We start from the raw sequence: 23,456 nt of genomic DNA on the forward strand, positions 1-23,456 counted from the left end.
AAAGTCACAAACACAAATGGATGCCAAGTTTCTCATTTCTACCAGCCAGGCCTCCTGATGGGACTATCAATATTTCAGGAATAAGTTTATTGAAGAACTGTTCATACTGAATGTGTTCTGTATTTTTAATTGCTAATTATTATTTTTTTAAATTACTGCCCGTGCATGATGTACATTAAACTGCAACTCATCTCACAGTTTGGGTTTCTAATGTTTCATCAAGAGCTGCTGGTAATTGGGGTGCAAAAATATTTTTGGGATTACATTCCATACATATTTCGTGATAGAACAGGCTGCATTTTTGAAAGCTACAGACTTTCTCTGATTGCGCATAAATATTTTTATATTCTCCAGACTGGATTCAGATAGTGGCAATACCAGCCAGACAAAAGTATTTAATTACAATGGAGTTTCTTTTGGGATTCACATTTAGGGAGTCTGAATGTCTGTGGCATTTCTCTGTTTTGGCAGGATACGGAGGTTTTTCATACCTACCATCACCTGATCACCAGCAACCCAAAATAATACTCAGTGACCTCTTCAAATCAGCGGAACTGGCTGTCTGCCCTGCTGTCTGCCCTACTCCTGTTGCTCTAATGGAAGCAGGGTAAGCACATTGGGTCAAGAGACACAAATCCACTCAGTCAAAACAAACATCTGGGCATTGCTCCAGGCTGGCTTTTGCCTATCTAGAAGCAACACTGTTCTGAAGGAGGTGTTGAAGGGACAAAAATGGGGATGCACTGTTGTCAGTTCTTCCTGCACACATACAAAAAGTCACATTGAAGAACATTCAGAACCTCAAAATAATGTGTTCAGCGAACCCAGGAGGAGCAGACCACAAAACCTCAGAAACTGCCTGACTAAAAAATTGCTGGATGCAGTATGCTCTGACATATTTATTTATTTTATTAAATTTATATACTGCCCTTCATCTGTAGATCTCAAGGCTCTTCACAACATACAGAATACACAAAATACATAATAAAAAGAAGAACTCCCCCACAAACCAATAACCCCCACTCCCAATAAATTGTGTTCTCTCCACAGTATGCTCTTGAATAACAGCAACTACTACTATTACATAAAATAAGTTGGATTCTGACAAAGTTCCTCAGTTCAAAGGAGGTTTCCTCATCAACTCGCCTCCCCTTCTGCAGCTCCTATGTCAACTTCATGCTCTCCTGAAGGGCTCCACAGCCCTCCAGAGCAGATTTTCAAGCAACATGGGAATCTGAACACAAAGGTTAAAAGGCTATATATATATATATATATATATATATATATATATATATCCCACCCTCCTTCTGTTAGTGATCAAAGCAGAACTATGGATTATGGATCAAACATGACAGCAGCAACATTGTCCTTTGATGTCCCCAAAGCTCAGGATACATTACAGAATAAATTGAGGATAAAAGTTAATTCTACAAAATTGAAAGGCTATGTAGCACATATCCAACTGAATAGAAAATTTAAACCCACAGGTGCCAGCCTGTTCTGCACACATTTTCCTGCATTCTTATCTGATTCCCACATTCCCTCAGATATAATGAACCATTAGCAGACTTCAGCTTACAGAACAGGATTTCCTTCTCTATGGTTTCCTGTGCACCTTGAAAACCCAGCCCTGGGAAGTGGAGAACCATTAGCAATAATGTTTGATACAGAAGGGATGGAGCATAGGAAGCTTCCTTATACGAAGTCAAGAACAATGATCCATCTAGTGGAGTACTGACTAAACTGCCTTACAGCAACTCTCCAGGGTTTCAGACATGGGATATTCCCACCTTATTTGGAGATGTTGAGGACAGGGGTTGTGGGTGGGTAAAGGAATCTGTGGAAATCTAGGGCTTTCCATGTCTCAGTGGAAGTCCTTTTCTGCAGAATATAGTTGGGATTTAAGCCATTATATCACTCCCTACAGACTAAGACTAAAAGCTCCACCATCAATAGTCACAAACATCCCAAGCTAAACAATCAACTCCTAACTTGGAATCTGCCCCACAGAGTCCCTACAAAGTATGAGAAGCAACTTGATGGTAGAGTCGGGTTTTCTTTTCCTCCTGTAGTTTCCTTGTCTGGTAAATAATAGCTTGGGGTTATGATAGCTTACAGTTTCTACAAGAAAATTAAAGTTGCTAGGTCATTTGCTTCTAGTTTCCAAGGACTGTACAACACTGTGAAGTATCTTATTATGAAATCATCTGAATGCCAGTTACTTTACTGGTGTCTGTAAACAAGACTTTTCTCAGACTTTAAAATGTATGTTGAAAATGTGGAAGGATGTGAGTCACAATCTATTATTTTCATGTCTGTGTGCAAATAACAGAACAACCTGTTCCTGTACCACACAGAGGGGGAAATCCTAATAGACGAGAAAAGCTCTTCGTTTTCCCAGAAACAGCTCCAGAACTTGGAAGGGAGTTTATTTGGTATACTAGGATGAGCATTCTACTTCCAATAAATTTGAGACCATAATTGTTATTATTATGGCATTGATTCTCAGAGAGCTTCAGCATTTGTTCTATCTAGCTTCATCAGGCTCTAAAGCTTGATACATCCTGAGTCACTCTGTCTGGTATTGCATTGACCAGAGGTCAATGTAGGTCTCCTGAGGAGGGGCAAATATTTACATCAAAGGGTAAGAATACAATAACACTTCTACTGGTTCAGGCCAAGGGACCATCTAGTCCAACACTATGTTCTCACAGTGGCCAGACAGAGGTCCACAAGCAGGGAAACCCACAAGCAGGCTTATGTTCAACAGCATTCACCCCACCTATTTGCAACAACTGGAGAAAAAAGAGGCATACTGTCTCTGACAGCAGCTGGTAGCCATAGATAGTCTCTGCCTTTGCCTAATCCTCATTTAAAGCCAACCATGTTGGTGGTCATTGTTACATTTTGTGGGAGTAAATTTCACACTTCATCCAATGCACTTCTTTGAATCTTTTGCTTCATTGGATCTCCCCAAGTTCTAGCATCATGAGGAACAAAAACTTCCGTATCCACAATCTCCACACTGTCCATAACTTTATACACCTCTAGCATGTCACTTCTCACAATCAGTAGTGCTAGTAAAGGGACGCAGGTGGCACTGTGGTCTAAAGCACTGAGTCTCTTGGGCTTGCCAATCAGGAGGTTGGCTGTTCAAATCCGCACAACAGGGTGAGCTCCCGTTGCTCTGTGCTAGCATCTGCCAACCAAGCAGTTCTAAAGCACACCAGTGCAAGTAGATAAATGGGTACCACCATGGCGGGAAGGCAAATGGTGTTTTCGTGTGCTCTGGCACCCATCACGGTGTCCTGTTGCACCAGAAGTGGTTCAGTCACGCTGGCCACACGACCCGGAAAGCTGTCTGTGGACAAATGCCAGCTCCCTTGGCCTGAAAGCGAGATGAGCGCTGCACGCCATAGTCACCTTTGACTGTGTCCTTTCCCTTTTAGTGATAGTCATTGGAAGAAACCTTAACTTGAACTACCCACAAAAACCAGCACTTTATGGTACTTCTGGTGGACTTGCTAAAGTGCTGTGAGGAGTCTAGGAATAGAAGCCCAAACCTCTTTCTGTCTCATTCTTAGGTTTAAGAATCTCTGAGAGCTTCCTTTCTCCTACCTTTCAGCATAATCAGAAAGCCATTGCAACAACAAAAATATCAACAGTGCACAAAGAGCTAAGAAACCTACCATTCCCTTCCTATAGTTCTGATGTTAAGAATGAAGCAAATCTCTGTCACAGCCACTTGTTTTTTAAATGCTTGTTTTTTAAGTGGTTTCCGATATACCAAAGAAAAATTGCCCATAAAGTCCCCCCAATGCAGCTGCATAAAGCAAGAGGTGAATGAGGCTCCCTTAAGTTGCAAAAGAAAACACCCGTGGCCAGAATGAATCGATACAAATAAACATTGTTAGCAAGGGCTGATCCAACAGATAGTGAAAACAGAAAAATGTATAATGCTTTGTGGAGTTCAAAGGTAAATTTACAAAATCTGATTGAGGTGCGTGTAGCACAGTGCTTTGAGGCTGCTAAGTGCCAGAAAAGTTCCATTATTGAATATTTTAAGAGAGCCACTGTGCTTACACATTAATCATCTCATTGAGTCAATACATAACGCTGCACCTTCTTTTGCTGAGTGATAAAGTGGTTCCTATGCCTCTTACCTGCCTTTGTGGCTAGAAAGGGTAGCTTCTATTCCTGGCTGCTAATTCTGCTGTTTATGTATCTCTTCCCATTGCCTCTCCACCTATGAGTGGAATACTGTGGCCGTAATCATAATTGAATAGTGACTTATGCATGTACTCCAAAAGGATCCTAGGCTTGCATTTCTGAAAGAACCATTTCCAGGTAGGACTAGGAATATCCCCTGAAGAGTGGCTGCCAGTCAGTGCGGACAATATTGTGCTAGATGGACAATTGATCTGATCTGGTATATGGCAGCTTCCTACGTGCTGTTCTAAAATCATCATCAAGACTTCCAAGACATATATTTGGAAAGATTCTTCTCTCTGGTATCAATCAATAGCCAGCTGAGAACAAAACAAAATGGTTTCCCCCAACTTGTGGGTGAAAACTGGGGAGTCTGAATTGCCAAGTGACATACAGCACTCTTTTGCTTTCCCTAGGATATTTAGAGACAAAGAGGTCATGCAAGCTCATATTTCAGGCACTGAGAAGCGAGCACAGTGAGGAGATTTCTTTGCTTGTTTTGTCAGAATGAGAGCAAAGGGCTGGAATCAGTCAGTCAAGAGCATATTTAGTAGAAAGTGGCAAGATGACAAAAAGTGTTTTGACATCAGGGTTCAATTTGAGGCAGGGTTCATCAGAACTAAGCCCTCTACTCTGGTTTCAGTGCCATGCTAATTGTACAGAATGCTTTTCTGTGACCACTGAGGGACCACAACTGCTCCTTCACATCTGGAACTAGGAGAAAGGCTCTTCAGGGGGGAAAGGCCCATCTTGCATGCAGGCTTCAGCCCCAGCATCTGTTGTTTCACAAATTAAGTTTTATGTGGCTCTTAAGACTCACAGTTTGTCAGTTGTGATGCAATGCCAAGCCACAGCATGCCCAAACTCTGGTTTGTAAATTAGCTTCAATCCACGGTTTCTGATTCTAATCAGCAGCCAATCAGAAACCATGATTATAGACTTATATATTATTGTAGCAAAACAGAGGTCACCCACATGTCGGGGGCCTATGGGCACATTTGCACACTGGAGAAACTGTCATGGGCTCCACACGTACTGTGACAAAGCACATACCACAACCTATTTTACCAGTTACAACAGGATGATTCTTTAAACCTAATTTCAGCTGAGGAATGGGGCCCTATGGGTGCCATGGAAGACCTCTGGGTGTGCATGTACACCTGTGGGTGCTGGGCTGGTGACCTTTACAGTAGACCTCGCTGAAGCAAAAGCATGTCTTGGCATGATGGCAAAGGAGCTGAAAAGTTCACAAGGGCAAGGAGGAGCAGGAAGACAGACATAATTCCTCTGATTCAACAAGCACTTTTCATTACTGAACTTCCCTTGGAAATGACACTTACATCATGTTAATGGTTGCATTTGAAAACCTAATGTTTTATTTGCATTTGAACTTAACATGAATCTGAAGCACTGAGATATTAACTGGACCGCATTGTAAGGCACACAGTAGAAAATAAAATAAAAACTGACTGAACCCAGATAAGGTGAGATAATCCCCTTTCATTCCCTCTTCCTGGGTGGACAGGTGTGTGGAGGGGCGATTGTGTGCAGCTTTAGGAGGGAAAGACAGAGGCTGGGTGTGGCAACACTGGATTCCTTACTTCTGCTGCTGAGCCAATTGAAAGTTAAATCAGAGAGTATTTAGGCAGTCACCTCCTTGCCCTCTTGTCACAGTGCTTGGCAACAGAATGCATCAGTACCAATTCAAGGCTCATTGTAATGCCAGGTGCAGGCCAACAGGAAAGGATGGAGGGAAATTAGCTGTGGGCCTTACCTCAGTGGCTCTGTGGCATCTGTTTTTCAAGTGTTTATTATTTTGGTTACAGGCCTTGGTGTGAGAGAAATGCACTCATTTATCATTAGGGCACTTTTCAGGGTGTCTAAAATCCCCACTCAAAGGTCCATATAGTTAAAGCTATGGTTTCCCCAGTAGTGATGTATGGAAGTGAGAGCTGGACCATAAAGAAGGCTGATCGCCGAAGAATTGATGCTTTTGAATTATGGTACTGGAGGAGACTCTTGAGAGTCCCATGGACTGCAAGAAGATCAAACCTATCTATTCTGAAGGAAATCAGCCCTGAGTGCTCACTGGAAGGACAGCTCCTGAAGCTGAGCCTCCAATACTTTGGCCACCTCATGAGAAGACTCCCTGGAAAATACCCTGATGTTGGGAAAGATTGAGGGCACAAGGAGAAGGGGATGACAGAGGACAAGATGGTTGGACAGTGTTCTTGAAGCTACCAACATGAGTTTGACCAAACTGTGGGAGGAAGTGGAAGATAGGAGTGCCTGGCATGCTCTGGTTCATGGGGTCACGAAGAGTCGGACATGACTAAACGACTAAACAACAACACAATCCCCACTACATGCCCTACATTTAAGAAGAAGAAGAGGAGTTTGGATTTGATATCCCGCTTTATCACTACCCTAAGGAGTCACAAAGCGGCTAACGTTCTCCTTTCCCTTCCTCCCCCACAACAAACACTCTGTGAGGTGAGTGGGGCTGAGAGACTTCAGAGAAGTGTGACTAGCCCAAGGCCACCTAGCAGTTGCATGTGGAGGAGCGGAGACGCGAACCCGGTTCCCCAGATTATTAGTCTGTCGCTCTTAACCACTACACCACACTAGCTCACCAATTATCCTGGGAACAGTAGTTTGTTAAGAGTGCTAGGAAGTTGTTTGTGAAGGGTAAACTACACTTCCCAAGGTTCAAGGGGCAGGTGAGTGCTTTAAATGTATTGTGTATATGTGGCCACAGAGAGAACTTGAGTAGTTTGTCCCTCTCCCTCAGATATAGCATAGATGGCAATTCTGAAGAAAAGGCCAATACAGAGGAAAGCTAAGATTCTGAATTCTTCACCTTATCCTACCTTTTACACTTGTGTGACACAATCATAAAATGCACTCAACAAGCGCCCCTTACACCCTGCCGCAACATCCTTGTCTCTTTGACATCTCTCTGTGGGATTTATAATGAAACCCAGGCCATGTGCCTTTAAGCAATTCATAATTTACCTCAGTAGTGTTTTCACTTGCCAGCTGGATTTCCCGGGGAAGATTAAAGCCCTTTCCTATTAAAACACACATTCATTTCTGCCAGGTGTTTGAACGGCAATGCGTGTGTTTTCCAAGTGTGTGTGTCATAGAGCAGATTTCATTTACTCTGGAAGAATGTGAGTTTCAGATGAAACCTGACATGGGAGTAATATTTCTACCTTTATGTATTGCCATTTCATTCCCCTCAAGCCCCCATGCCACCCTTTTGATGAAGAAAGCATTTGATCCAGGCAGATCATGGAACAGATGTTAACCCCAGTGACGGCTTCTATGACAAAGGCTCACAACAGCTATTTGAAACAGACAGTAGAATTCATTGTACTTAATAAAAACATCAAACACATTAGATCACTCTTCCCTTTTCTTTTTAGCAGCGTAGACATAGTAACACAATAGGCCTGTCAGTCTTTTTTGTCTAGAGAAAATTTTCCGCTTCAGGCAGATACTTCTTGTAAATGTGATAACCTTTTAACGTCAGTAAAAAAGGAACAACCCAACAGATACTGCTGATCAAATTGAGCCTGCATAGGAAAACCCTTAATCTCTAAATGCATGAAGAGTAGGTATATAATGCCATGAAATTTACTTCAGCATGTATCAGTCTCCACAGCTGAAACAGCAATTAATACAGTTGCTTCACTGCCTATACCCAGATAAAGTAAAAAAAAAAAAAAGTCAGTTTCCTGTCATATGTCTTCCTAGTTCTTCTTTAAAGGGGCCTTTATTCTTCTTCATACATGCTACTATGTGTCCCCCCTCTACATATGTACTGTATATTACACCCAAACAACATGTGTTGGAATCTTTAACCCATGGCATAAAACATTGTTTTTAATGGTTGATGTTTTTTATATTTTGTTAGGAGTCACCCAGAGTGGCTGGGGCAACCCAGTCAGATGGATGGCATATAAAACAACAACAATTACTTCTGAGAAACCATTACAAATTTAGCACATTTCAAAGCTCTGTCATTCAGAGGCCTATATGTTAATGTTCCAGATGCTGAGTTCTTAACTGTGACACAGGTGTAGGCATCAACAAACATGAATAATTTTGCTCCATACATGTACATTTCCTACAAATAAGATAAAAATGTAGGCCTTGAATTGATGGGGCTTTGAAATGTATTCCTATTGGCTGAGGAAGGCAGACAGTCATATATGATTGGTTATACTGGTAGGCAAAGAAGGTCCATCCTTGACATGTGATCAAAATGGTTCTCTTAGCACCATGATAGGGCCTGCCTCTATAGGTAGAGGTCTGTGCACCATTCATGTCCCATATTCCTACTGGTTGGGATAATGTGAGGGCCACTCCCAGGGTAGCTCAAAACACTGGGGAATTTTTAATGTGAGACTATAGTTTGTGGGGGCTGCTCCCTAAGGACCATATGCATGGCATTGACTCAAAAGCCTATTCCTTAGGATTAGGGATAAAAAGAAAGGAATATAGAGGGTTTACACTCCAAAACAATATTTTCTGTCATTGGGCCCCAACAACTCTTAGGGAAGCAGAAAGCCAGGGCCACTTGAAACCAGTTCCTTCTGCTTGGGAACAATGATGTGGTCACATACAGATGTTGCACAGTGTCATGAACTAGTAGGACAACAGGGAGAAGAGGATCCTGGCTAGGGGTGTAGCCGGGACTGGAACACACCAGGGCAAGCAGGGAATAGAGAATGAGAGTTCAATGAAGGAAATACTCACAGGGTGATAGAGGATAGCAACAGGATGGGATCAGGGCACAGGAACCAGAGCAGCAGGACCCATAACCAGAGCCAGAGAAGCCCCTGTCTCCACAAACACAGTGGGCTCTGAGACGTAGGGAGGCTGAGGCAGGCAAGAGCCCATAGCCCAGATCACTAGCTGGCCAAGTGAGGCTCGTTAGCTCTGGGAGAAGGGGTGTGATTCCTCAACTTGAGTAGGCTTGGGGCAGGTGAAGGTCACTTGCCTCGTCAAGCCCAGATGCTGCAATCAGCATGCATAATAAAAGGGCAGCAGAGCTGAGGTTCTGTGTCTGCTTAATTGCCCATGTTGATGGACCATCAGCACCCCAAAATAGTCTTTATGGGGAGGGGAGAATCCTAAAAGCAGGTAGTGAAAATGGGAGTGGGGCTGGTAGTCCCTGACCCAGACTGGATCAGCAATTATTTGGTTAAATCTATAGAGGGCATAGGGCAATGGTGGAGAACTTGTAGCCCTCCACATGTTGTTGGACTCCAACTCCCATCAGCCTCAGCCAGCATGGCCAATTGTCAGGACTGATGGGAGCTGTCATCCATCAACATCTGGATGACTACAGTCTTCCACCCTTGACATAGAAGATGAGATAACTGAGTAAGATGAAGCAGAGTGTGAGTAATATTGAGAAGCTTAGGAGGGGAAAACTAACACCAAACATAAGGGGAACCAAATCAGGTAAGAGGAGCCAAAATGTAAAAAAATATCAAGCTGGCATGGTTGATAACTGTTTTGAGAGTGAGGAGTGAGAGAGGAAAGAGATCAAAATACATATATTTTATATGTTAAAGTGTAGAATAGATGGTTGATCTTCCGCAGGGGATTGCTGTGCCCTTGCATGAATCGGTACAAAAATAAAGTAAATGGTGTTGGGAATGGGAAGCAAAGGACCACAAACAGAAGGCTGAACATCAATTCTAGCTGCCAATTCCTTTTAAAGGCTCAGTTTTTAAAGTGTTTTTATTAATATTATACAATTTTGCAGTGCAGTCAATCTGGAGTCCCAAGTAAATTTATTAATCTGACATTAAAATTTCCCTACAACTTGGTATATCTGCACAGCCATTAATATTTTACTCAACTGCATTTATAGCACTGTATGCATAAAAGCTTATGACCATCTAATTCCATATCTAAAATTCACTGGAACTGTTCACATCACATTATAATTAGAAACTTCTACTATGTCTGTTGCTGGTTTTACATCAGCAATAGTTTTTGTGTGTTGAGAAATCCAGGCAAATGAGCTGAAAGGACATATCTGTGGTTTGCTTCTGCATCATAACCAGCAAAATGTCAATGCTAATGTTTACAAGAATGTACAATCAGGGAAAAAAATGTGTCTAAACAATATTGTCAGTGATAGAGTAGGTTAGGAAATTTAGGCTTAGTAAAAAGCAATTTCAAAATATAAAGGTCATCTGCACACTTTTCTAAAAGTACCACTTAATATATTAACCTTACAGCTTTGGGGCTCCATTTTGAAGCTGCATCCATCTATAGCAGGGATGGCCAATGTGGTGCCCTCCAGATACAGTGGTACCTCGGGTTAAGAACTTAATTTGTTCCGGAGGTCCGTTCTTAACATGAAACTGTTCTTAAGCTGTAGCACCACTTTAGCTAATGGGGCTTCCCGCTGCCGCACGATTTCTGTTCTCATCCTGAAGCAAAGTTCTTAACCCAAGGTAATATTTCTGAGTTAGCAGAGTCTGTAACCTGAAGCGTCTGTAACCTGAGGTACCACTGTACTGTGGAACTACAGTGGTGCCCCGCAAGACAAATGCCTCGCAAGATGAAAAACTCGCTAGATGAAAGGTTTTTTCGGTTTTTGCGTTGCTTCACTAGACGAATTTCCCTATGGGCTTGCTTCACAAGACGAAAACGTCTCGCGCTTTTTTCTTAAAGCCGCTTGAAGAGGCGCAGTTGCGACGGACCGTGCTTCGCAAGACGAAAAACATCACAAGACGAAAAGACTCGCGGAACGAATTCTTTTCATCTTGCGAGGCACCACTGTACAAGAGCCATTGTTCCTGGCTGTGGCTGATGGGAATTATAGTCAAACAACCCCAACATCTGATGGGCTCCCTATTGGCTACCAATAACCTGCATATTACATTTAAACAGAAACAGGGGGCAGCTTATGTGAGGCACACTACTGCTGCAGTTTCTTCTCATGAACGACAACACATGGTATTGTTGTTTTATCTAAAATCTGCTGCTTGGATTATATGAATTAGCTGAACTAACTACACTGAGCAGACTCTCTTGGAAGGTGGGGGACTCTCCTTCCTTGGAGGTTTTTAGGCAAAGGTTGGGTGGCTTTCTGTCATGGATGCTTTATTTGAGATTCCTGCATTGCAGGGACTGGACTAAATGGCTCTCAAGGGCCTTTCCAACTATACAATTCTAAGATAAGACCTTGTATGGACTTCTTCTCCCTTTCCATACTCAGAACAAACGTGTAAAGCTGTTCTGGGCTTTGCCACAATCTCTCATTTCTCCAGCTCTACCCTTAGCTAACTGGTGTCTTTGGAAACTGCCTTCCAGAATATGCACATGGCACTACTTCTCTCTTTCATCAAATCCCTCCATCAAACCTACCTTTTATGTTGCAATGATGTAGCTTGACCCAGAGATGGGGAATCTTGGGGCAAATGTGGTCCTCCAGGCCTCTCTATGCTCTTGGGGCTCCCCTAAGGCCACACATCCTTCTGAGCCACACCCCTCACCAGCCCTGCTTTGTACCTTCCTCACTACTGGCATTTGGCCCCTGGAAGGTTGAGTGGCCCTCAGGTTCTTCACTACTGGCTTCACTTCTTCAACTTCATCTCAAACTGAAACAAATCTTGGCTGCGTTTGCTCATACTTCTTACTTTGGCTCTGCCTTTCCTTGCAAACGGCAAGATGGCAGCCAAACCCCATGGAAATGTCAAATCTCAGCAGTGCACTTATTAAATTAATGGACAGTATTTAAGGAGAGCTTGCTATTGATTTGGCTTGTTTCTGCCAATGATAATGTACATTAATTTATACCACAAAAATGCCATTAACTTGCCCATTAAGCATAAAGCAGTACATCTGTGGAAGAAAAAGTACAAAACAGAATACCTAAACAAAAATGGATAGATAGGAAACACAGTAAACAAAAGAAAATAATGACAAAGCATAAATCTTAAGTCCAAAAATAGTATTAGGTAGTTTTCCTTCAAAGCAGGAAAGAACATTTTATCGCTGCTTGCCCCACAAACAAATCACTTACCTTCTTTTTTAAAAGAAGTTGGCTGGCGTCTTCATTTTTATGCTCTCCAAATCATTCACGGCAAGTAAATACTAACACAAGTTAAAGCAATGACTATACAGTACCTTTGATACTCTAAGGTGGCTAACATACACAGGTAAGTGTTTGATGATTCATTATATATTCAGTTTGCTAATTGCCTTATGCAGGGCAGTGTCTAGGCATCTTACAATCAAGTTGGGGGAAAACCACATAACAGCCATCCATAATTAACCACTGTAACTATATAAAAACAGGAGCATTCTTAAATAAAATAAAAAACCCACTCAGAAATGTTGTGAGCATCTAATGACATACTCTCAGGAAGTAAATATTACTGCACTGTCTACTGGTATAATTATGTGTGAAGTTTAGCAAGCAAATTGCCCAAAGAGCAATTTGAAGAGCAGATAACATTTCTGAACTTACCAAGATGAGGTCTTCAAACTGGAACAGGAATCAAAGCAAGGCCTTCCTGTGGGAAAAGGCTGGCAGAAGGTCTCACTATGGAGAAAGTGATTAGCTTAATATAGCGTTCTGAGGAAATGCTACAGAAAAGGTGGTTCCTGTCTCAGTGACAAGACCAGTTTGGCATGTTGAGGAGACTGATCCTGTCTCCTGGCCTGATGGTGGTGCTATATGAATTGGAAACAATGCTACCTGGACATCTGGGAGACAACCAGCACCCTTTGTTAATAATAATAATAATAATAATAATAATAATAATAATAATAATAATTATTATTATTTTTATTTATACCCCACCCTCCCCAGCCAAGGCCGGGCTCAGAATGTCACCTGCCATCCTACCCTATGGAGTGGGAGCTGCATTGTGAAGAGTGTCCTGGATGTGAACGGATGACATGGAGAAACAAGCTAAAGGGTGAAATAAAATACTAAGGTATTGAAGTGATGAGAGGCATGACTGTAGGTATGGTAGAAACAGTACAGCCCCAGCATACTAGGACAAATTTGATGTGGTTCAGTTTCTATAAAACAAGGTACTCCATAATACAGACTATTCTGTGTCTGACTTTTCCATTGGTTTGAAAAATACTGTTGCAGAAATAACAAACTGTAGGGAAGGTAAAATACTGCCTTGGTGGTTTGTGAGTACAACTCAGTTGTATTGCTTCTACTTTGTACAAGTTACTTGAGAGTGAGGAAGGAAAAGAGACACGCACTAGCAGCAATTTGGACAGTAGACTTTATTAGAAACTTTTTTTCTTCATTCTTCGGTAAATTCACATTAAAATATGCTGAAGGCAGCTCAGTCTGAACATTCGCCAACCTGCCTTTACAACAACTTCCAGTTATAAACTAGATAACTGATCAGGCAGAGAACTTTGAACAAAGTAGGAAATGCAAAAAAGAAAGCAGTGTCTTTAAAAAAATAAGTTGATCCCGACAAATGAATACATATTGCAAGCAGTGGAGAAGATGACAAAAAAGCCATCCCCTGGGGAGACAACTTAAAATTTGATACTCTGTACAGAGCGTTGAACAGATATGCAAAATACTGTGTCAAGTACATATTAAAAGAAAACCAAGTATTTGGAATTCATGAAGTACAAATGATTTTTAAAAATCCAACTTAAAAAGTGACATATTCTGAAAGCCGAGGGAGGGGGTTGCTGTTGAAAACACTGAATTGTCAGCCCAATCGGCAACCAAGTTAAGCTAGAAAACACTGATTTGAGGAAATTCCACCCTGCTGAAGCAACAGAACGAAAACCAGCTGAAATGTGCTAGCTTAACTGATTTTCAGATTGAGCCGATTTTCTTCAGAAAAGATCAACTACCTTTAAAACCAAGACACAGCTGTTTTATGACATAATTTAAAATATGGTGGGTTGGGTACCAAGAGCATGTTTTTCTGAAAAGGCAGAGCACCTAAAAGTAAAGGCCACAATCTAGCAGTTCCAATGCAGCTCATGCGCACAAAGATTCCTAACTCCCTTCTACAGAGTTTGTGGGAATCTAGTGTGCAGTCCAGAGCACTTTCCTTCACAAATGAGAAGAGGCAACCTCTATGTGTAAGGAACTTACTTTGGATCAAAACAGATGTCTACAGAAAATGTGATTCCTTAGCATATCTTACGAGTTAAATCTCTGTGACGTTGTTATTCTGGTTTTCAGAAACCTCCAAACAGGTTATTGGGGGTTTTTTGGTAGCACACGTTTAATCTGTACAAAGGGAGTTTCTAGCCCCCTTTGCTCTAGGGCTGCTTTTGGGGATTAGATCTTCATCTGCTGCATAGCCAGCACCAGACCTAAGTCAACATACAGAGCATCTCTTTGGATGTGACCTGTGAAGACAAGCAAGCTTTGGATTCTGCGTAACAAGGCTGCTAACAGTGTAGGCAACAATAATTTCACTGAAAGATCTAAACCAACTCAAAGAGTTTTCACATTCCTTAGTAGTCTCCAAAATGTTCTGCCACGGTTGATTAAAAAAATAACCAGAAACGTTTAAAAATAATAATTAAATAACACTCAAAATATCCACCACGAAGATTTATATTCTGATGTAAACAATTTCTACCATTTAGAAGTCTAGAATTCGTATTACTGATATTGTAAATAATTTTTCAAAGACTGAGGCAAAGGTAGAGTTTCTATATCATGCAGGCGTTCTCTGCCCAGAGCAAAGCGGATTGATCTTCGGCACAGGTCCATGAGAGGCAGGGGTTCCGCTGAAAAATGAAACAGAAGATACAGTATCAATATATTTTCCCCCTTCTCCTTTCATCATTAATTGCACTCATCTTTTTATAAGAGCTTTCCCGACTCAAAATGAAGAAGTTAATCAACTAACATTTCAGTGGAATATTCAGTGCAGACCTTCAAAACATGCATGGAACACTTAAATTGAACGCAAAGCTATACTTTAGCACAGCCTTCATGAACTCGGTACCCTTCATTTGTTGGGGTCTACAACTCCCATCAGTCTCAGTCAGCACAGTAAAAGCTGCCTTAGCAGTAGAACAGCAATATACACCTCAGTCAACATGATACAAAGCAGCACTGGTGGTACATTTGCTATTTGTTTCACCATACATATAACTGCACATATTTGGAAGTTCAGATTCTAAAATAATGACTCAACAGGTCCACTATCAGAAGGGTTTTCATAGAAACTCAAGATATTTTAATTAGATTTAGAACACGATACTCTTTACAGCTGGGTTAATGGCACACCATTATTTCATTTAATTGTTAAGGAAGAGAAAATAATGTTGACTATCCTTGTTCTAAGGCAGTGCACCAAAACTTGGGTCTCCAACTGTTGTTGGACTACAACTCCCATCAGCCCTTACCACTTGTTCTGCTTGCTAGGGATGATGGGAGTTGTAGTCCAACAACTGCTGGAGACCCAAGCTAGAGAAACACTATTCAAGAGGAAACCTTTGAGAACATGTATTTTCTTTCTAGCAGTTGGGAGTAAACAGAACTAGGGGATTCCCTTTCTTCTTCCATGGTAATAAACAAGCTTTGTTAATTTCACTAGAAAGCCAGTTTGCATTAAACAGCTTTATGCAAATACATACAATATAATATTCACACCCACCCATGGTCATTTAATGGGCATGCAATGGGACATTAAAGAAAACAGATTCAACTACACTTAAAAGGGGAGAGAATATGTAGGAAAGCTTTAGTATAATTTCACTATCTTGGGCAACAGGGGGCAACTATGACCATAGCTCTGTCAGACACTGTACAAGTCCAAGCAAAATGGGACAACTATACACTTAAAATGTCCACACAAAGGTCTTTCCCTTTCACTGGAGCTACTAAATCAGAACTTAAATCTGTAACAACCCTTTGCTGATTGCTGCCCCAGCAATCTTGGACTCAATGGCAACGCTGAAACCATGATTAAAGACGCAGAGTGGTCAAAATTCCTGGTGGTCTCAGAATGCTAGGAAACCACCATTTCTCAAAGTCTAGCAAATGCATGTAAGCAAAAGCAATTTGATGTTCAACAAAGGCCTTCCAGAAACAAAAATATAAGCAAATGCTAAAAATAGGAGGGTGAGGGAATCAGTGAATTCTTGCAGCAGCTGCTAGCTTTCAACCTTCAAGCACTGTTTTCTAAGTAGATATTTTAAAATGTTTTCTTCTTCACCCCATCCCCGCTTCATTCTTAAAACACACACACACAAACAAAAGTTACCGTATTGGCACTAATTAGGTTCACAGTCTTAATGAGATAGAATCATAGAATCATAGAGTTGGAAGAGACCACAAGGGCCATCGAGTCCAACCCCCTGCCAAGCAGGAAACACCATCAGAGCACTCCTGACATATGGTTGTCAAGCCTCTGCTTAAAGACCTCCAAAGAAGGAGACTCCACCACACTCCTTGGCACCAAATTCCACTGTCGAACAGCTCTTACTGTCAGGAAGTTCTTCCTAATGTTTAGGTGGAATCTTCTTTCTTGTAGTTTGGATCCATTGCTCCGTGTCCGCTTCTCTGGAGCAGCAGAAAACAACCTTTCTTCCTCCTCTATGTGACATCCTTTTATATATTTGAACATGGCTATCATATCACCCCTTAACCTCCTCTTCTCCAGGCTAAACATGCCCAGCTCCCTTAGCCGTTCCTCATAAGGCATCGTTTCCAGGCCTTTGACCATTTTGGTTGCCTTCCTCTGGACACGTTCCAGTTTGTCAGTGTCTTTCTTGAATTGTGGTGCCCAGAACTGGACACAGTACTCCAGGTGAGGTCTGACCAGAGCAGAATACAATGGCACTATTACTTCCCTTGATCTAGATGCTATACTCCTATTGATGCAGCCCAGAATTGCATTGGCTTTTTTAGCTGACGCGTCACACTGCTGGCTCATGTCAAGTTTGTGGTCAACCAAGATGATTGATATTGTTGGCAGTTAAACACATGGGGGGGCTGGGGGGTTGGGGGAATGGACAAGATGAAAGCACTTCTATAGCCATGTAATGGCTGTGAGTTATTTAATTGTTTTGAGCAGATGTACAGAGAATTGTACATTTCTCACAGAGATAACCTCTTTCATGTTGTTTTTTTCTGGAGGGGGGGAGGACAACTGAATATAGTGGATAGCTGCTTTTCAACATATTGTTTCATGAATATTTTATTCCGTAATTTTGAATTTTACTTTACTTGCAAATCGCTTTGGGTCTCCTTTTGGCTGTGAGAAGCAATAAATAAAGGCAAAAGCTAATAATAAAACTGAAAAGAAAACAGCCTAAACTCCACTGAATGCAACCTGTGCATCTGGGATCAGACAGCTCAGCTAGGGCACAGGATTTTCAAATATTTCACTAAAACCTGTGGCAGAGTTATGTCTTTTAAGACTACCTGTCAATACTAACCCCCTAAACAGGAAATAAAACTTTTTTAAAATTCTGAATTTTTTCTATTCTTTAAGTACAGGTAAATCTACACTAGCTGTTTCTCCATTTAAAAAAAGGGAAAGACCTTTTGTTCATGCATTTGCTATGTTTACTTTCCCTATCCACCCCCCTTCTGAATCAACCTGAAATGCTACTAGCTTGCTAGCCACATTCCTTTGTAATCCCTCCACCAGCTTTCAGTTTTCAGCCATATCAAATTAATTCCTGGTCATGACCCGAACTCATGAATGATCATCCTCCATCTAGATTGCTCTCCCATTTTAATCCCCCCTTTTTTTTAACCACCACCACCCGGTACTGGTCTCTTCCTTAGTTAGACTTTAGTTACTAAAAGAGCTGAATATCTGGTAATCTCAAAGCTCAAAGTTGGTCTTCCATTTCTATCACTTGTCTTAGCATGAGTCAAACAGGAATCTTCAAAAAATGCTTGCTGTACAATTGCATACCACTGTTATTTCAACAGCAGCCGGTGCCTTCCAGGTGTTTTACACTACAACTCCCATCACACACACACATGTTTTAGTCCAAAACATCTGGAGGGTACCAAGTTGGTCAAGGCTGTTATTACAACCCCAAAAACTAGAGGAGGAGGAGACTCATGACTTGATCCAAGTCTCTGGTGTACCAAAAATTCTAACATAAATTCTATACCAATTGGTCTTATGGAAATGATAAAAAGCATTGTCAGCGTGTTTGCCATTTAATAAGGTAAGGATACTCCAAAGATACTCTCTGTTTACTGTTAGGAAAATACAACCAGATAATACCTAAAATGATGGGGCAGATTTTGTGTGTGGTGAAAAGAATATGCACAATATACCGTATTTTTTGCTCTATAAGACTCACTTTTTCCCTTCTAAAAAGTAAGGGGAAATGTGTGTGCGTCTTATGGAGTGAATGCAGGCTGCACAGCTATCCCAGAAGCCAGAACAGTAAGAGGGATTGCAGCTTTCACTGCACAGTGATCCCTCTTGCTGTTCTGGCTTCTGAGATTCAGAATATTTTTTTCTTGTTTTCCTCCTCGAAAAACTAGGTGCGTCTTATGGTCTGGTGCATCTTATGGAGCGAAAAATACGGTAAATGCGAACTCATGCCATTCTTGGTTTCAAAGTATGTGTTGTTGTTTTTTAAAGAAGACTGAAAACATAATTTGTGCAATTGTACTAATTACACACATTGCACAATTTAAAAAAGGAAAATGCAGGATTGAAAATATTTTAAGTTCTTTTAAAGTTTTTTTAAAGTTGAGTGTTTTCATACAAAATCATGAGTCCTTGCATTCTGCTTTTTGAATAACAAGAGCCTAGATGTAACCCATCAAACAGTGAAATATGAGCTTCTGCTCTCGCTCTCTCTCTCTCTCTCTCTCTCTCTCTCTCTCTCGCACACACACACACACACACACACACACACACACATCTCTCTTCACCAGGTACATACTTTCCCCTCCAATTTATCCACACATGAGCAGCTGGAAGCCATTATGTCGTCATCTTTTTTAAAAAACAAACAAAATCCCCAAACCTATGGGCAACAGATGGCACAATTATCTGTTATCAGCTAAGAACGATTAAAAAAAACATTTTAGTGACTTTAGAAGTTGTTTTTTTAGGAGAAGTGAATTTTTACTTTTTCTCACCTTCCCTTATTCAATTTAATTAAAGTAAAGAAAAATGGCTGGCATTTCAACAATGCATCTGAAGAAATAGGATTCTGCCTATGAAACTTCATGTCGCAAGAAAGCCAGAAAGTATAGGAAGGTACCATGGTATTCCTTCAGCCAAATCTTGACATCCAGATTCACCCCTGATTCACACCCTGTGCTCTCAAATAGCACAAAAGAGAGAGTGCCCAAGTGACATACTTTGACCAAGAAGATGTCTCATGATTACATTCATCAGAGAACTCCTGCACAAGCTAATAGGAGTCTGTCTAGGTAAGGAAGCACAATTTCACACACAAATATCATCTGGATCAGTAGTGTCACCCAGGGACCAAATTTATCCTATGGTAAAATAAGCCTGCAAGTGAAACCATTCAGTAGAGGTCGCACATTGCCATTTACTTTTAGGACATATCTGGATGTCTGGCAAATATATCTAAATAAACATGGTCTCTCATGAAGGAGCCCCTGGGTCAAGGAGGCTAGGCAGATTTGGGGGCCCCAAATCCACATGATGATTTATTTCAGTTTAACATTTACTGCACATTTTGCCATAAATTGTCATGGAAATAAGTACAAGAACCACTGCATGGAGATCTTCCTTTAAGATTTTTGCTTGACATGTTGCCCTTGGGACTTTTCTTGCAGTCAATATTATGACCAAATCACACCCCTCACTGACTCTGCTTTGCACTCTAACTTGCTGGAATTTACCCTAAACTCTGATAATAGTATAGTCAGTCAGAAATTTCTTGCCACCACAGGAAAGGGTTCATTAACTTTCATGTACAATGCATATGAGTGGCTAGAAAAGAAAATATGATATAGATTCTACAAGTCCAGTGAATTAGAATACCTCATTTATTTTAGAAGCAGAATTGGCCCACAGCCCATCTAATTAGTTTCATTAACGTTCCTGCCAAAAATACCATCTTAATTCTGTATAATATGGTCTTTACCCAACTGTAAAGAAAGATGATACATCAATGTGAGAATTAATTCAAGAGATCAGTCCAGGAGATTAATACTTGGATGAAGTGAGACTGATATTGTACAGTATGGGCACGTGTCAACAGGAGATTTACAACAGGCATACAGTAAAGGATGGAACTCAAGAAGGGTTTGGAACCATCCAGTAACGTAACGGGAATCAGCGACAGAACTGTTTTCAAGCTGGTTTCACATTTTCCCCTCCCAGTTAAATTACAAGTTTCCCTTATAGGGAGCTTCCAGACAACTTGCGTACTGAGCATTCATGCTGATTTGGGGGTGAGCGGGCAGCAGGGATAGATGAATTTGCACCAAAGCATGTGCTATCTTACACTTCCCACTGCATTATCCTGTCAATTTCCTTATCACATGGATTCTGGTCATTTGGTGATGTGAGTTTGTGCAAGATCTCCAAATCAGCTTTAAGTGTGCAGCCTGAATTTGCCAATACAGTGGTAACTCGGTTTACGAACTTAATCTGTTCCTGAAGTCCGTTCTTAAACCAAATTGGTTCTTAAACCGAGGCACGCTTTCCCTAATGAGGCCTCTCGCCACTGGTGCCCTTCCACTGTTCTGTTTCCGTTTGTAGACTGAGGTGAAGTTCACAAACCAGAACACTACTTCCGGTTTTGCAGAGTTCATAAGCCGAATCATTCATAAACAGGATTGTTCTTAAACTGAGGTACTACTGTAAGTGACTGAATCCCACCTCCAAGATATGGGCAGTCTAGAAGTGGCTTTTTTCTCTGCCATCTCCCCATCTCCATCCATAGCTTTGGAAAAGTGTAACTTTGAATGCATGGAACAAGGAATGAATTATAGAACTTTATTGATTAGCCTTCCAGTCAAATCAAATTCTATGCACAGAACAGATGCATGTATTTCTGAAGATTTTTTTTTCAGAAGTGCAATGATAAAAAGCAGCACTGGAATAACAGTTATGCTAAGTGTGTTACAGAGCAGAGCAAGTTCTTCCTGCAGTGTCAGACTGATTCTCCATTTCACAGAAGAGTGTTGCTCCTTTCTGGTATCTGAGCAGAGCAGAGTCCACTTGAAGGAGGCTTTCAGATAATGAGTCCAGCAAGAGAAGCAAAATTAATTGTTCTATTTATTCTTCAGTGCAATGCTGAAAGTAGCACATTTGATTTCCAAACAGAGTTTCTAAAAAAGATGGATGGGAATAGTACAAAAAAAAAAAAAAACAAGTTTAAAGGGAAAGTCAGGAGAGGCAAATCTCTATGGAAAGACTGAGGGTTTTTTAAAACCACAATAGAAACTCAGCTAAAATATATACCACAGATCAGAAAAGGTAGCACCTAGCCAAAGCCAAAGCCAGTGTGGTTATAAAGCACAAAGAAGCTATTGGAGGCAAGAAAGCTTCGTTCAGCAGAATGAAGTTTTGCTCAAATGTAAACCCTCCCTCCCTCTCTCTCTCTCTCTCTACATGCACGCGCGCGCGCACACACACACCACACACACACACACGGAGTATGGGGAACATCATTAGAAACAGACACAACAGCAATAAAATTATAAACCAGAAGCAGAAAACCAGCTAGGGAGATGAACAGACCATTGGACAACAAAGGCTGAGCAATAAGGTGGTCAAGTCTGTGGGTGACACCCCAAACAAAATGGACATTATGAAGTGCTCCCAAAGAACCCCTCCAAACTGTGTTAAAGGACAATCAAGTGTAGCACCAGGCAGGTATTTTCCGTCTCACTGAATTATAGTATTTGTGAGCGGTGACAAAAAGACAGTATCTCCAAAGGGTTAGGAGGCATGCAAGAAATCCGAGAATTTTGGGATAGAGTTGGGTTTACAGATGAGAACCCTAAGGGTAATTCTCTCCCTTCTTTCCCCACTTAGAATAAAGTCTCAATAGTTGTGATCAGTGGCTGGCAAGTCTCTCCATCACTGCAGCCCTCTGACTTTCTTCCAGTCGCATTGCCCTTCCTGTGCCAGATCAGCACTAGTGTTGTTTCCAGGGTGACCTGGCACAGAAGGAGGAATGAGTCCAGAAGGAGCTGAGTACAGAAAGATGTGGAGAGGTTCACTGGCAACTGATTGTGGTTGCATTAAAAAAAAACACTGGGTAAAAGTCCTACCTTTGAACACCTTGGCTGTAAAGAAAAACAAGCCAACTCCCTCCCACCCCAAAGATTTCTTCAAAATATACACAGCCATGCAGAAAATAACAAGAAATTTCCTCTCCATTTCATGCAGTGTTTACTGAAAATAAGCACACCCTTAATAAAATGGCGGTAGAACATGAGACTATTAATCTCAGGGTTGAGAGTTTGAGCCCCACATTGGGCAAAAGATTCCTGGATTGCAGGGGTTTGGACTAGATGACCCTTGTGGTCTCTTCCAAGTCTATGATTCCATGAAATCTATAAAGTGATCAAGTGTTCAATGACACACCCTGGGGTTCGAACAAATAAACAAAATCCTTGACTTTGGAGCAAAACGGATATTTACAGAAAATTTGATTCCTTGGCATATCTGCTAGTTAAATCCCTTCACTATACATTGAAGGGTCTGAGCTGGTGGTGACAAACCAGGATCCATGCTTTGGATCATTGGGGAAGGGATCAGAAATAAATTTGCCAATAACACGGTGCACTGTTTTGTATAATCTACAGTGGAACTACACTTGAAACAATATATAGTTCTGGAAATTGTCCACCTGGGAAAAGGATTGAACAACCCTACCATTGAGAAAAGGTCACATTTGGGACTTTTCCATGTTTAGTAACATGGCAAGGGCTGACACAACAGAGATTTATAAACTTACGAATAGTGCACTAGAACCATGGGCAGACCCACAAAGAATCGTCCACATTTTTCTCATTCAAAAGGGATGTTCACACTAACTCGTGTGTCGAAAACCCCTTAAGCAAAATTGATAAGATGGACTTGAGAAAATAAATCATCTCTTGTCTGAAGCATATCCTCTTAGACAGCCTTCACTAAGGCTTCATCTGGAACCTCTAGATGTTGTAGGACTACAGGAATGATGGAAGTGCCAGAATGGTGAAGGCTGCTCTTAAAAATAGCATCCTAGTAGCAATTCCGAACAAAAATCCAATGCAGGCATGTCCCAAGTTCAGAATCTTA

General features: G+C 41.2%; 1 protein-coding gene across 2 annotated transcripts in view; it reads right to left on the minus strand.

The window, feature by feature from the left end:
• Positions 1–13,476: 13,476 nt before the first annotated feature.
• SPSB4 (splA/ryanodine receptor domain and SOCS box containing 4) overlaps positions 13,477–23,456 on the minus strand; it is a 177,498-nt gene continuing 167,518 nt past the window's right edge. For both annotated transcript variants that reach the window (XM_083506608.1, XM_083506607.1), the window contains exon 3: positions 13,477–14,979. In XM_083506608.1, coding sequence (XP_083362734.1) covers positions 14,852–14,979 — 128 coding nt within the window. In that variant the 3' untranslated portion in view covers positions 13,477–14,851. The remainder of the gene's footprint in view (positions 14,980–23,456) is intronic.

The sequence above is a fragment of the Podarcis liolepis genome (assembly GCF_965112155.1).
Source record: "Podarcis liolepis genome assembly, chromosome: 5".
NCBI lineage: Eukaryota > Metazoa > Chordata > Lepidosauria > Squamata > Lacertidae > Podarcis > Podarcis liolepis.